The sequence below is a fragment of the Elgaria multicarinata genome, chromosome 5, assembly GCF_023053635.1.
Source record: "Elgaria multicarinata webbii isolate HBS135686 ecotype San Diego chromosome 5, rElgMul1.1.pri, whole genome shotgun sequence".
Taxonomy (NCBI): domain Eukaryota; kingdom Metazoa; phylum Chordata; class Lepidosauria; order Squamata; family Anguidae; genus Elgaria; species Elgaria multicarinata.
Window position 1 is genome coordinate 71,908,892 of NC_086175.1, and position 16,271 is coordinate 71,925,162.

General features: G+C 38.7%; 1 protein-coding gene across 2 annotated transcripts; it reads right to left on the minus strand.

Annotated features, from left to right (window-relative positions):
• Nucleotides 1–309: 309 nt before the first annotated feature.
• ETS2 (ETS proto-oncogene 2, transcription factor) lies at nucleotides 310–16,054 on the minus strand. Of its 2 annotated transcripts, none has more exons than XM_063126619.1 (10): nucleotides 15,774–16,054; nucleotides 11,087–11,158; nucleotides 8,389–8,509; nucleotides 6,990–7,109; nucleotides 6,666–6,866; nucleotides 5,914–5,997; nucleotides 4,452–4,691; nucleotides 3,582–3,845; nucleotides 2,620–2,738; nucleotides 310–1,873 (listed from the first exon to the last, which is right to left on the minus strand). In XM_063126619.1, exons 2-10 carry the CDS (start codon nucleotides 11,156–11,158, stop codon nucleotides 1,658–1,660), a joined length of 1,437 nt encoding a protein of 478 aa, XP_062982689.1. In that variant the 5' UTR covers nucleotides 15,774–16,054; the 3' UTR covers nucleotides 310–1,657. The 2 variants fall into 2 exon arrangements, with proteins under 2 accessions (XP_062982689.1, XP_062982690.1); XM_063126620.1 differs by lacking the exon at nucleotides 15,774–16,054 and adding an exon at nucleotides 13,781–13,792.
• Nucleotides 16,055–16,271: the final 217 nt, after the last annotated feature.

The window sequence follows — 16,271 nt, forward strand, 5'->3', positions numbered from 1 at the left end:
AATGTGAGTACTGTAGATATTCAGTTTGTCAACTTTTACATTTCTTTCTTGCATATCATGCCTTGTGGATACGTAACAGAAGTTGCCTGATTCAATTTGATGGATGCACCACATCCACCCAAGTAATGCATATACAAGTATACTTGCTGCCTCCACTGAAGGGTGTTCCCCTTGCAGGCAGTGGAGCTTTCGGTCTGTAACATTTGTGTGAGAAGACCATCAAAAGCTTAGAAGATGTAACAGATCACACTACAAGTTTGATCATATAACAACTGGGAATCGTTAAAGAAATGTACACAATTATTGGTCTTTGTTCAAGAGGTTTTAATAAAATTTGATTTTTTTAAACCTCATACTGTACATTTAAATTTACATCAATATCAGATAAAAAATAAGTTCTTACAAAGTACATTTTTCCAGTGATTTTTTTTTTTGCAGTAAAAATAGCTGCTACATATCTTTCTCCTAACTGCTGAATAGGAGTCAGAATTATTTCCAAAAATAGAATTCATATTTTAATCAGGATAATTCACTATGCATGAAGGAAAGGGATGGGGAATGGTGAACTGAAAGAAAAATAAGGATTATATATAAGCTGGTTTTGAAATAACATGCATAGAAGAAATATTCTATCAATAAATATATTTTCAATTTCAGTTGGAGGAAAAGTCAAATTGAGCCTGTATGCCCTGGACTGTACTATTAAGTCACCTGAAAGAAGTGCTCAGAGTGTGTCAGCCACGGAGCATACCTCCTTGCACAAAGCATGTGCCTGTGCTATACTATCTTATAAACTCCCTGCCAGAACAACTGCATGTAGGTCTACTAAGTCAAGTCCCACTTTTAATGGGACTTTCTCTTAAAAGAGTGCAGCTTCAGTAGATTAAATACGGCTGTTGCTGTTCCAAAATGAAACATTTTACTTTCTTCCTGTCAGATATTTACATTAGTTTAAATTACAAGATACAATATTTATTAAATAGGAGCATTAAATTGCCACTTGTATGAACATGCTTACACACACACACACACACACACAAATACATCGACCTTTGAAATGGTATCATTTTCACTTCCTTCTGAGGAACCTCTGCCTTTGCCCCACCTGGTTCTGAGGCTACTCAACTTGTGTATGATTCAACACACACACACTTTGAGAGAATGCCCAATGCAAATTCACCTTCAACACCTGTGTTCAATAAAGGATAGCTAGCCTTTTCTCTTTTAAATCACACCTGCCATGACATGTAACATCTGCAAAGTTGTTATTTCAGGAGGGCTTCTTTTGCACCAGAAATTCCGATGGCTATCAGCCTTTGGTATGGGTAACACCCTTAATTATACGGCAGTGTGCATAATCAGAACCCTGAACCCTGGAGCACTTTCGTATCTTCAGGTTATAGCTGGGAACTGTGTTGACCTCACTCAACACTGCTCTAAGGATGGATACAGAAAGATCTGCAGCCATTGGGCCTGAAAAATAAGGCCACTTCTTTCCTTCAACCTCCTCTGATTACAAAATCACTTCTTTAAGGTCCTTAGCAGTGCACCACTCCAAAACAGCCAGACGGTTAAAACCAATACTGGTGCAGAAGGGCCCAATTCACAGTTCATGTGTTCTTGCATTCTTTGACAATGTTACACCAGAGCACAATGCTCAGTCCTCTGTGTCCGGTTGCACTCCTAGCATTGCGTGAAGCTCCTCTGCCGTATAGCCCAACAGGTTCTGTAGGTCACACACGAAACGGTATACATAACGTTTCCCTGAAGTCTTGTGAATAATGTTCTTGTCATAATAGTAGCGCAGACCACGGCTCAGCTTCTCATAGTTCATTTTGGGCTTGTTTTTCCTTCTGCCCCATCGTCGTGCAACCTTAAGCCAAAACAGAAAAAGTTCTTTCATTGAGTTAAGTGCTGTTAAATAATGTATGTTAAGCACCTAGCAATCAACTCATTTAGATTACTCCAAATGCCATGAGCTTGAATCACTAGCAGTTGTATGAATAAAGTTAACTGTGGCTGACTAGGCACAAGAGTTAATAAAATGCTTAGCACCCTTACAAGACTAATGAACTGCTAAGGCAAGGGTAAAGGTTTCATCCCTGGCCTATGAAATGTGAAGAAGGTTGCAAAATTATTATTAGTGATATTTTGGTAATGATGAAATACAAGTCATTCTAAACCCCAAAACTGCACCTGAACACTCTTTCTCTAAAAAGAGTTTTTGTTCTGAAGCATTTTTAGAAATGGCATTTTAATCATGAAGCAGCCACTTGGTGCTAAAAGAACTCAACAGTTTTTGAGGTTTTCTTGTATTGGGTCAGACTTGCATCTTAGTTAAGAGTATCTTCAGAATGTTACTTGTTTTAGCACACTTATGAAGTGATAAAAGACAAGCCAGCAAGTGCATGGAATGTACCTTGTTAACACAAGTGGTAAACACCAACTACATAAGTTCATATTAAAATATGTAAGTGAGGCTGTAATATGTTACTACACACATCAAGGGGCAGAGTACAGGCTTCTGAACATGATGTTTGAAGCCCCTCTGCCCTTCCTGGTAGCCCCATGTAAAACAGGCACCGAACCATTTTTATCCATGACAACTGAACTACTAACCTCATCTGGATCAGCAAGCTTAAATTCCCATCCATCTCCAGTCCAGCTAATGAATGACTGACAAGATTTGTCAGTTAGAAGTTCCAGAAGGAACTGCCACAGTTGTATAGGCCCACTACCTGTTAATACCAGGATAAAGTTGTTAAAAATCACACACACAATGGCAGAATCTACGCTACAACTTTATAATGGCCTTGAAGTTCACTGACAGCTGTTGGGGCCCATGACACATTCCATATGCCATTTTCAAACTGCTTTCAAAGTGTTAGATCCTGCTTAGTGAAGATCTGGCCAATGTGCCAAAGAGATTAACTCTTGGGATATTAGTATAAAGGATGTATTCATTTTTAAATCTTCCTGGCTAAAACATAAACCTGATATCACGGGGGGTTGGGTGGACGGGATGACGACACCTCTTTGGTAGTAGGAATTCCTTAGAGCAGATTAAAATCCCTGATTTTAAAATTCATTTTGTAAACTGCCCAGAGAGCTTTAGCTATGGGGCGGTATATAAATGTAAATAATAATAAAATAACAACAACAACAACAATGGCCTGAAGGAAGCTCTCTGTTCTTTCCAACCTAATGGCTATAATTCACAGTACCAGAAAGGTCCGCTTTGAAATTCATCCTAACTGAATGGAATTTCATCTGAAACTAGCATTTTATAAAGGGACTTTCACTGGACAAAACAGTGTTGCTGAATTCTGATTGTATTTAGCTTTGATATACGTAGTATGAGCTGTGACAAGGTGGCTTTAACTAATCCTGATTTTGTCAAGAACACAATATTTACTCTCCAACCTAGTTGGATGTCCACCAACTATATCCAAGAAGGGCTTATTTTTGTTGTAACTTTTACCTAAATAGAAATGCACCCTCACAAGGCATTGGGCCATCAGTGAAAGAAGGAGGAAGGAAAATCCCAAAGGCAAGGAAGGAGAAGAAAATATTGCGCTTGCCTGTAAACCCTGCTAGAATTGCTGCTGGTATAACTGGTTTCCCTTGCTCTACAGGGTCACTCCTTTCTTGAATGTAGTCTTTAAAGGACATTGTGGGTTTGTTCAGACACAAGGACGGGCTACAATCATCTTCAAAACTCTCATAAGAGGGCACACGTTGAACATCCACTAAGGAGGATTGGCTGTTCCAAGATTGTAGCAATGAATCTGAGCTCTCATAGCTTTCTGTGCCGCTGTCGCTTGAATCATGCTCCCTAGGCTTACCTGAAAGGCAGAAATATGGCTTTAGTCAGGTTTTAAAAAATACTAGCATAGCTGAAATGGATTGGATTTTAAATATTTTAAAATTACAAATGCCCAAATTAGAACGGATGAGGCTGAGAATACAGATTGAAAATTCCCTATCTGCTTCAGTTTCACAACATATTTTTTTAATTGATGTTGAAGTCATTCAATTTAAGCCAGTTGTGTCCACTTATGATAAGAATATTAGCTTAAACTCAAGATCTGTAGATCACTGGAAAGTTTGTACATTTTAAAATGACAAATGACATTCACAGTCAAGTCACTAAAACTTTAACTGGAGGGTTGTTGGATTTTAATTCAGTAAAGTGGATTCTGGAAACCCATAAAAAGGCACTATAAATTTCCATCTTAAAATAATGATTTGTGGCTCAATAGTGAAATGTGAGGTGAGTTGCTGAACTCAGGAACAAAACCCCTGGGTAGTTTAATATATAAATCCTTGAGCACATGATAGCTGCTTTGTTATATTAGGGACATTTAGATCTAGGTCTTAACTATACTTTAGACTGCATTATAAACTAATCGGGTCACATATGCATTTGTATAGGGAGATATGAATCTTACCAGAGTTATCCAGCAACAAATTCAAATTGTTTCTTGGGAAATCCTGATTCATGGAGCAGTAGTTCACATGGATGGTTTCTAATTGTGCTTTAGTAAACTGAAATTCTTGTTTAAGGTTAACTAGATTAGGTCCAACTGATGTCTGACATAAGTCACCTAGAAGGCTGGTTTTGGGATAGCTTAAAGTTTTCTGATAGCTGGGTACTTGAGCACAATACTGGGCTTGCTCGTTATTAATACCTGTAAAGCAAAACAAAACAAAACAAAAATTCATTTTTGATTCAATCATTGTCACAGACCCTAGAACAGTACCTGCTCTCAAGAAGAGCAATACATGCACGGACCCAAAAATATTTTAACAAAACTGTCTGCTGTACTCCCTGGGATCAAAACCTAAAGGCAATCAATGGAAGAAATCACATTGGTATCCATCTTCCCACCTGTTTTCTGCAGATTACCATAGCCCATATAATCAGACATTTTAATAATCTTTACACTTCCTTGAAAAAGCAAACCAGATGAAATACTGATATAACGTGGCACTATTTCTTGCTCTTGTGAACAATTGTGTTCAGGGTTACTGCTTTCTTATGAACCTCTAGGATACCTCCACTTGTCTCCAGTGATTCCTACAAGTTTCAAAGAATCCATTGCAGCCGATGTCTTGACTTAACCTACCACTAATTTAAAATACTAAAAACAGGTACAGTCAGTGTTGGGGTCTCTGCAACTTAAATATCAGATGTATCCGAAACCAGTTTCAATTAAAATGAACTAAAAATCATTTAAAACTGCATTGCTAATTGTGTTTTTACATTCTATCAGCACACATGAATCAACCTTTGTTCAACTCAAAAGGGACTTATACAGTTCTCTTTGAACCCTGTGCTATGTGCAGGGTAGTATCCAAGTGTGTACTAGTGCTAATGATGGTGAGGTAGTGTAATCCAACACTAGTGCAATGTATCAAGTACTTCTTAGGGCAATGGGCAAAACAGCAATTTATGCTAGTACAAAGTCATTAGTGCTAGCACTGGGGCACCACTGGATATGACCAAGTATGACAACATCTGGTCATTAGTTTAAATTTAGATACATCCACAGTATAAACCTATGCATTTTTACTAAGTGAGTCCTATTGAGTTCAGTGGGACTTACTCCTAGGTAAGTGTGTATAGTATTGCAGCTCTAGTGTTTCAAATAAGTTTCTAGCCTTCTTGGCAACACTGGGGTGGAAGCGGGGGCATTATCCAACACTCTGATTCATTAAAGCAGACTTTAAAAACCTGAACTGAAATTAAAGGCACTTTCTGTAGTTTGCTTAGTTTGTGTACACACAGTCACAGGTATACTTCCTGTACCACATAGGTATAGAATTGGGGATCCGCTGACATCAAAAAGAAATTCAGTATCTCCAGCTGTCTTTACCCTAGTGTAATGTACCTAATTCAAAGACATTTACCTAATGTGTTGTTGTTGACCCAGTGTGGTGATGAAGTGAGATGGGAATTTTCCATATACTGTTCCTGTGGCTTCTCTTCATTGTCTGAAAACAGAACATTTTAAAAAATATATACAATTGGACATAAGTAACCTTTTTGTCTTAAATACAACATGTCATATATCACATATTAGTCATAAAATGTTTTTGCTAAATTCTGCCTTGTCCATGTTGGCAGAATTACCTGCCATAATTGTCTGCCACATCAATACATCTTTAATGGACTGGAACCTAACTAGGCACAATCTAACCATAGTTAAGCAATTTTAAGCCCATTGATTTTAATGGGTGAGAGAGTTAAGAGAGGCTTAACTCTTTTATTTAAATTAATGAAAATTAAAAATACTTAAGTATGGTTGGGTTGTGCTCTTTATGAACAACAACATGAATACCTGGGAGAAGACTCTTTGAAATATTTTTGATTTCTAGTTGTCCCATTAATTTAAAATGATTTACTCTGTTTAAGTTGGGATCTAGCCCATGGTTTCCTTTAAACCAAACCAGATCAGAATTTTCACAATGCAGTAGTCTTATTTACATCAAGGATATATGAAGTGATTATATTAACACCAAAGAAAGCCACAGCCCTGTGCCTTTGGATAACACTTAACAAATAAGTTCAGCATTTGCTTTTGAGATGTTACATATATATACATTTTCAAATTTGACGCAATTTTAGAGGCTTGTGTATCATTTGGGTTTGGCTCATTTACCTTTTAGCATCTGGTCCAGGTGTTCCCACAGTATATCACCCACATAATCAGGTGCCAGTTCCAAGAAGTGCTCCTTTCCCAGATTGCACAACTCTTGGCCATTCATAGCAAACCTTTCAAAGTTCACATTTGCCAAGCTAAATTCATTGGTAGCCCAAAGAAGCCACTGACACACCTGATGCTGTGTCCATAACCATGGATCTGCAGGGAGAAAGGCAAACAAATTAACAATATAGCCAGAGAACACAAAAAGTCTCATTTTGTCTATTGACTAACTGATCAGCAAAATTTTGTTCATTAGAATGAAAAAAAAACCTCACTTACTGTTTGGAATGCCCAATCTGCGCTGTTCCTTTGTGAAGCCACTGAACGTTGCTTTTAAGGCCTGACTCATCACCGCCTTACTGCATGGAGTTAAGAGAGGCAATTCACAGCTGTTTGATTCTGAAAGGCAAAGGAGTTGCAATGTTATGGATAATGAGAAGCAAGGGAGATAATGTACTTTTTCAAATTTAGGAAAAAGGTTTATATTTCTTGTCTTTTTGTTAAGATTAAAGCCATACTGAAAAGGTTATATAAGCTAGTCATATAAAATTTAGAGCAAATGCATCCATATGCTAAACCACACATTTTACAGAAGTAGTCAGTGGTGTAGCTTGCCTTCAGAAATTACAAGTAACATTTCGACACCAAAAAAGAATAAAAAGTAACTATGAGCAGAATCACTTGCATACACTTAGTAATTGTTCTCAGTTTGTTCTTTAGCTCTGAATTTCTTTAGAACAGGATGGCCACCATTACTCTTGATGACTTTAACTCAAGCTTTCTGTGGAAAAAAAGCTTGCCTTTGCTAAATACAATTGTAACTACTTTAAAATCACAAGATTTTGTTCACTGACTATTTGTCAAGTGTACAGGACAATTATAGTTATTGCAATGTAGCTACCAATGGGGCTCTGATGAACTATTGAGTACCTTTATCTGAGGAGTTCATTTAGTGATACCTATCATTGTGGGTTTGGTATTAAAGGACACACTGAATAAAAGCACACACCTTAATTCTGAAAGGAACTTGATGTGACGTGTGTCCTGATCCACTTCAAGCATGGGAGAAACAATGCATTCATGCTGCTCCTTTGCTTAGAATGGCTTCCCTTATAATTTTAATAGAGTCAATGTCTGTACATCTTTTTATTCCTCTACTGAGCAGCTTCTTCTACTGAAAATAACATTGAGCCACATGCATATAAGAGAACAGAAGCCCATCTGAACACACTTACATCTGGACTGGAGGTGGTAATATCATGCTTATGAGTTGTTTTTCAGTACACAATTTACCAAGATTAACACTGCTAAGATGAATAGTTGTACACACCACTTCATTCACCAAGTATAAATGGAGTTCCCTGCAGATCATTTATTTATTTATTTATTATTTTATTTATTACATTTATATCCCACCTTTTTTCCTCCAAGGAACTCAAGGCGGTGTACATAATCCTCCTCTCCATGTTATTCTCACAACAACAACCTTGTGAGGTAGGTTGGGCTGAGAGTCTGTGACTGGCCCAAAGTCACCCAGTGGGTTTCCATGGCCAAGTGGGGACTAGAACTCAGATCTCCTGACTCCCAGTCCTCGCTAAATCCTCATGCAAGTGACTATGGATCCCAGAATATCCAATCCAACTAGCCTGACAGAATTGCTACATTTAAAAGTATTTACCGTAAGAAATAGAATCAAGGCCTGTCGGCACTTCCTGGACTGTCTGATCTTCATTTAATGAGGGGAAGTATCCCATAAACAAAGAGTTTGCACCTTCAAAGCTATCAAATGCAGGTTGCCGCTGCAAAACAAGAAAGAAGTTAATTTTAAGTATTTTATTATATCACAACAACTTTAATATCTTGAAATAGAACTGTAATATTCTGAGTTAAGCCATAATTCTCGAGTTACCAAAGGGAGGTGTCTTGCTTAAGTTTCTGGAAAGTCAGTGTGACACACTCATATAAATCACTTGTCAGGAACCTTAATACCTACATTCTATGTTTAGGAGTTATTTCTAGATAATGTTTTCTTTTCCATAATACCAACTAACTACATACAAAGCACTAGTGTTTCGTCTAGATTTCCTAGTTTAATAAAGGTTCCAGCAACACCTCTGATAAAAGCCTCTTCAGGTACAAATCATTAAGACCTGGAGTATACCTATGTAACAATTAAGGTTGAAATCTTAAAAGCACTTATCTGTGAGTAACCCCCATTAAACTCAATGGGATTCACTTCTGAGTGGACATGTATAGGACTGTGCTGTACCATAAACTTTTGGGAATATTTATAGGCTTACATGATGAAAAGCTGAGAAGGGGAACCACTTGCAATGATCAAACATTTAAAGCAGTAACAATTGCGGGGGGGGGGGAATTGAGCTAAAAGACATCTGTCAGACTATGGTATAAATAGGCATATGCAATTTAAAAAAGTAATACTGAACTCTTTTGCACTGTCAAATATAATGGATTTTATTTTACAAGCCCTCAGTGATATACAGTGCAATCCCATCCATGTTTACTCAGAGGTAGGGCCACTATGCTCATTAGGACTTAGGATTGCAGCCTTAAAGCCAGCAGAGTTTAGTGTGCATCTTTTAATACATTATAATATATGTATTTTTGTGGGGGTGGAGAAGAAGCTAAGGATGCTCTAAGAGACCATGATCATTCTGACACTCATGAATGAAACCAGAACATAGAAAGCGCGCTGTTGAGGTTTTATAGTTTTTCACTTTCCTTTTTATCAAGTAAAGCTGTTCACTAGAATAATTTCATGAAAAATTCACAGAAACCTTGTAAGTGCACAGACACATTTCTAGTATAGATGTGCTGAATGTATATTAAAAAAAAAACTATTTGAGAAACAGAAGGTAGATACACACACACAGCACAGCACTATCATCTTTGGGGCAGTTTTAGTCAATGAAGCCTGAGACAAAAGATTAGTTACAGTCCACTTCTGGTTCCCCCCACCCCACCCATATTAAATAAACAAAACTATTCACTGAAGGGTTCTCATTCACACCAGGAAAATTGTATTCTTATATTTCAAGAAAGCATCTCACAGAGTGAAGAAGCTGATGCAAAGCACAGTATTTCTCAGATATGTAGATCTTATTATCAGTTTTAGTACCAGAAGATCCAAGTATCATTTAATGAAGCAATTTATTGCATAAGAAACTATTCACATACACATTAGAAGTAAGAAAATTCAACCAAGAACTCATTTGTTGTATAAATGAAATGATTAATAAGCCAGCTGTCTAGGCTTCTAGCAACATATGTTCTTTCACTGTTAATAGATAAAAGGTATGAGTCATCATTAATACCTAGGGGAAAGGCCACGCAGTTTCAACATAATCTGGAAACTCCTGTGTTTTGTGTAAATAAATGACCCTTACTCTGAGTCACTGGAAAAAATGTAGCCTTATAAGAATGAGTAAAAGGCATGCTGTACTTCAAACATTATTCTGCATTTTTAAAACATGAAACTAAACAGTACAGTGAGCATGCTTAAAGCCTACATGGATTAAAGCCCACCAGTCACATGAGCAATAAAAATTTCTAAGCCAGAGTTACTACAGAATAGTGGAAAATAGCACTCATTCACAAATCCTGAAGGACTGGGAACAACTCTACAATGGTGGAACTATGCCCTGAAGGCTGATATGAGTCAGCCATTATGCCTCTAATATGCTTTGTGACTGGCTGGCCTACCAGCAGAGAATGCAGCCCAGGTTTAATAAGCATCTATTACAAGGCTCACACTTATATTATTTGGTTGTTTAACTAAGTGGAAATACATCCTCTTCACAGTTTATTTACAAATGAAGACACAACTAGTTTTATTTCTGTATGATATTCTGTGACTCCCTGAAGATTTTGAATTTTAGACAGGATTAACAAAATAACATTCAACATGATTGCTATTTGCAAAACAACAACAACAACAACCATCTCAGAAAACCCAAGGTTGAAAGTTTAAACTATATGACAATGCTTTTTGGGGAGGGGAATCAACTGCATGTAAAAATGAGAGTTGACACCTTCACATTAAACTTACTTTGGCTATATATCAGTAGTTGCTTTGTCCACCACTCTTACCAAGATAACCAACCAGGATTTAGCCTTCAATTTGCAGAGCAAAATATAAAATAAAAAATCTTGCACTATAAACTTATTTGTAATTATAGGTCCATTGAATTTATTAAACTAACAGCCTTCACTGGCATGTTATTGAAAACATTAGTTATTAGTTGAAATAGGTTTTCAAGTATATACTGTCTTCACAATTCACAAATATAGTTTCATACTAATGCATGCAATAGATTTGCCCAGTGCAGGGAAAGTGACTTTTTTCTACAGCTCACCTTGAGCAGTCCTCTGTACATGCTGCATACAGGTGCTACCTGATCCATGTTCTTGATTCCAAAGTCACTCATCTAAAAATGGAAACAGAATACATAAGAACTCTTTTATTGACAGAAACAGCTCTCAGTTTATACCCAAACATTTAATCTCTTATAGCAAACAAAGAGATCATACATGAATGTCACGAAGATCCTTCATCTGAAAGAGACAATGCAGATGAGGCAAAACTAGATTTTTCATTTACAGTCATTTATAGTCACACTACCATTAAGCTAAAGGGTTAGGATCTAAAGAACTATGCAATTAGTTCTTAAACAGCACCCCATCCTAGGAAACATCTTTTGAAAGCATGGGGAATTTTTCACAAGATGTTTGTGGTACGGCTTGTGGGGGAGGGGTCTGCCAAGTCCACTGGGCCCACCCCAAGGCCTTGGACCCATCTAAAGTCATTCTTTGAATCCTGGCCAAGGATTTTCACTATCTCTTTTACTTGGGGCCTTCACATAAGTGCATAAGGCTTGACTATTTTAATTTCCAGTAAAAAAAAAAAAACAACTACCAGTAGACAAAATGTCTGCCTACAATTGGGGACATCCTGAATAAAAGTCTCCACCTAAAGAAAAGACTTGGTATTTTACTCCTAATAACCAGTGTCATCATGCACATTGAATATTTAAATATGCACAGTCTTAGACCAGTTTTAGTATTTTGTTTACAGCAAGTGAAATCATCCTACAGTCTACATTAAGATCAAATGGCGTTGGGGTAGAGGAATGGAATATTGGTTTTACCAAGCAGTGTTTAGTCTATTTTTGTTTACACTTTTGCGCACATTATAATAACTAGAGACTAATGACATAACTAACACATTCATGGGTTAGTCAATCTCTCTGTAATGAAATTAATTTCCATTCTAGGAGTGCTTAGGGTCACCATCGTGTTTTTATTTTTATGGCCAAGACATTTTATCAGACTTGGGTCCAGTTTTTGGTGAGCTTTAAATAAGGCAATTCAGTGATTCCCCAAGTTTGCCTACTCCACCCTTACTTATTATTATTATTATTATTATTATTATTATTAATTTATATAGCACCATCAATGTACATGGTGCTGTACAGAGTAAAACTTGCTCCAATAAGTAAAACTTGCTCCAATAATCCCATCAGACTCACACATCCTACAGGACTGGGGTGAAGTAATCAACCAAAGCCCCAAGCAATTCTCATTGGCCTCTATCAATTCTGACCCAGGGTGAGGGAATATCCCCAGCTGTCTCTGTAGCCAACCTAGGTCAAGCTACCCATGTTAAGAGACCCACTCTTAGGCAGTCTCTCCCCCCACCCACCCTGCACTTTCTGGCTGGGTCTATAGATTTGGGGTCACCAAATTTCCTTGGTTTTCTCATGCCTCTTACCAAGGATTGCAACTTTTTGGACTAGATATGTATTTTATTACTTTTACAGCCACTTTTAAAGGATAGTATTTAACAAGAACAGTTTCCATTACAGCAAGGGGAAATGATACATAGTAAGACCAAGAACAGTATAATGTGAGGTTTCCTGACTAATTCCCTTAAAACTATACTTGATGGAACTGTGATAAGACTTGAGTACATTTACTCAATACGTGAGGCTCCAAGAGGCAGCTATAAACCAGGCTTATGGGGCGTTGCTTGGTTTGTTACAATGACGGAGACATAATGAACACAAATGTTTTATCTAATTCCTTGGCACAGTGTTGGTTTAAACCTTAACTTCCACTTTGATATCAGTTTTCTGGAACACATGTAGAAATGTGTGTCCATTTGGTGCTATTATTCCTAATGAAAGCCTTAGTTATCAACTATCAAACAAACTTTTTATTTTTAACATAATTTTTCACAAAAGCCCCCACCTGATATAAAAAAGGTAAGGAGATCAACAAGATATAGGAGGAAAAATCTAGGTTAAGCCTGGTCCTTTCAACTCCCTGACAATAAGATTAGATTTTATTTTATTTTTAGCTTTGTGTCATTGTTAATTGTCCAGTCATATACAAACCTAACTGAGTGAAAATATATAACAACATCCATGTACATTGATGGTGCTATATAAATAATAATAATAATAATTATAATTATAATTATAATAATAACTTAAAGAACATCTTAAAAGGGCAAATTTATTTACTGCACTATTCAAATAGTAAAGACAATTGTGGGGATTGTTTTTATCATAATGGATGAACATCTGGCTTGTGTGTGTGTGTTTTCTGACACATCTCTGGCAATTTTTATTGTATTCCTAAAACCTTATTTTTTCCCTACGAACCATTGACACCATTTTTAAAAAGAACAAATTCCAACAGGTAATGCTTTCTAAGACTCAAAGCAAGCCATTTTCACAGTTTTGCTTGGCCTCTAAAATGTAGGTAGGATTTAGCTTTCTGAGGCTCAGCAGTTAATCATAACTGCAATTTACATTAAAATTGGACATTAACAACTTATATCTTCAGAGTGGCGTAAATTTCTTTAAATAAGCTCTGAATATATATCTTCTGTATAATAATGAAGAACCCGAGGAGCCCTTGACCAAATAATTAGCTGACGTTTATTCCAGTAAGATTTTTTTTTAAAAAAATTGACTAATGCCTAATCAACGACTTTTCTAAATCTATCACCTCATTTTGCTAATAAGTTTCAGAATCACACACACTTGCCAAGACAGTGTAGTTTCTGAGGAAGGCCACCTGTAAGACTCTATGCTAGATTAGAACATGGAAATCCTTTAGATATGTGAGTACCTGCTGCTGACTATGTAAAAACAAAATTTTAAGAGCATGTGGGGGGAGAGATTAATAGTCCTTCTCTTGTTATATATTGCCAATCCCTAATAGCAAGTGACAGTGTACAAATAAGGTGTCCAAATATGCATTGTTCCTCTTCAATGGTATTAAAGAAAAATATTTCCCATTAGAAGAGGTAAAGCATTCTCCATGGAAATGGGTCTTTTAATGATGGAAGTATTTGTCTCAGAAGAGTGGACAAAAGGAAAGGGTCTTGTGGTACCTTAAAGACTAACAATTTTTTCATGAATAAGACAGGGCCTCACTGCGTCCCTAAAGGGGAGGACACCTTAAACTCAATTATGTGTAGGTGATTCCAAGCAGGATTAAGCATTCATTGCTTGTAACTTCTGGTTAACTTCCCCATAGCTAAATATTGGCATAAATGCCGTTTTATAGCAATCAGATATGACTCTCATATTAGAGGGGCCAGAAGACCATTAAATATTTTAAATCCTAACAGACCACTGGACATTTGATCACCTAGTCCTTTCCAGTGCAGTATTACTCAAGTTAATTTCTTACAAACAAGTTTAAAAACCTAATCAATAATGATGCAATATCAGTGTGAACATGCAACACCACAGTTTGCAAGCAAACAAGTTGTCCACCCACACAAAAGGCTCACAACATATGCAATAAGCCATACTTTCTGATTAAAAAAAATCTTACAGAGTTGCTCAACAGTTCTTTCCCTCACCTCCATCACAGCCAAAGAAACATTTATAAGTATCATTAACACATGGAAAAATTGCACCACAAAATTAATTTCTATAGGAAGCGTTTAATTAACAAAGACAATGCCAGAAAAGCTTTCCATATGGGAAACTTTTACGAAAGGAGGAACACCTGCTGATCGAGCTACAGATTCACTACAGTTGAAATATTTTCGGAAGCCCCAGTAGCCTGAACTAGGACTTTTAAGTATTTATTAGATGGCAAGAAGAACTACGCCAGAAAAGGGTTAAACACGTATTACCCATCTTCTTATCACCTTCTAGTCTTTCACTCACACAGAAAAGCAATAAACATATAGAAATAGGAACTGAAACATCCGAGTTCCCTTCCAAGGCCCTTATTCAGAAATCGTAAAGAAAATAAATAAACCACCAGAGCCGTTTTAGAAGAGTATATTTCGCAAAGCAGGAGAAAGGGGCAAAAACCATTCCTCGAAAAAGAGGGGAGAGCAACGATTCCTGCCTTTGACTCCGATGCAGCGATCATCCAGACCCCCGCCGCCCCCCGAGTTTTTAAAGCAGCATCGCTTGCCGAAATCCCAAGAGCCTGTCTCTGAAAGGACTCCAAAATCGCTTCCGGAAAAAACGAGAGAGACCTGTTACTCCCCAGTTAGGCAAACAAGCGGCGGCTTTCTGGCACGGCAAGGGATGCAACACACACACACACACACACACACACACACACACACACACAAAGCCAACAATTACGCACGCACACACACACAGAGAGAGAGAACGAATGAACAACTCCCTGCGTGTGTGCAGGATCAGAAGATCCACATCTGGACTGGCCAGATGTTGTCAAGCCGCAAATACCGGCTGGTAGCCTCTGTCCCATTTACTTCCAGAGAATGACAAATCTGTATCAAACCCCGACCAGAACGCCTGGACCAAATGGCATGAAATAAGGCCCTGGGGAAAGGGGCAACTGCGTGTGTGTGTGTGTGTGTGTATGTCCCCGTCTCCATCGCTTTAAGTGTCCCTCCATTCCCTCTCGCCCACCTGCCCAGTCGCAGGAGCCGGTCACCTCGCAGGTCTGCCGAAAGGAAAGGCGCCCCCGCAGCGCCTGCCTCCCTTCCCCGACAGCGCGCCGCGCGGCCTCCCTCCCTCACGGTCTCTCCCTCACCTGGAAGCTGTCGAGCTGAAATCCCAAGAGGCGATCGCGAACCACCGACCGAGTCCAAACGCTGCCTCCTCCTCTCGGACACCGCGGAATATCCTTGCGCGTCAAGCCGAGACACCCAAACACGCCAACCCACCCGGCGCCACGTTATCCCAACACGGCTCCTGAGGAGGACGACAGGCTCGCCACGAAAGGGAGCAAAAGAAGGCAAACGCTGGGGCGAACTCCCTGGGCGCGCGCGGGAACGTGCTGACGACGGAGCCCACGGCAGCTTCCCCCGGCACTGCTGGTGGCCCAGAAGCGAATGCGTTGCGCCGGCTGGGGGTGGGTACGCCTGGCTCTTGACGGGACGAGGGCGGGACGGCGGGAGGGGGGCGGAGCTTGCCGCACCCCAGGCCCGGCCTCGCCCCCTCCCGCCACCCAAGAGCGGCAAGAGCTGCTCGTCGAAATAGCTTCTGCTGTGGCGGCCTCTCCTTCGGGAAGCAGGCGGGGAGCCCTCTC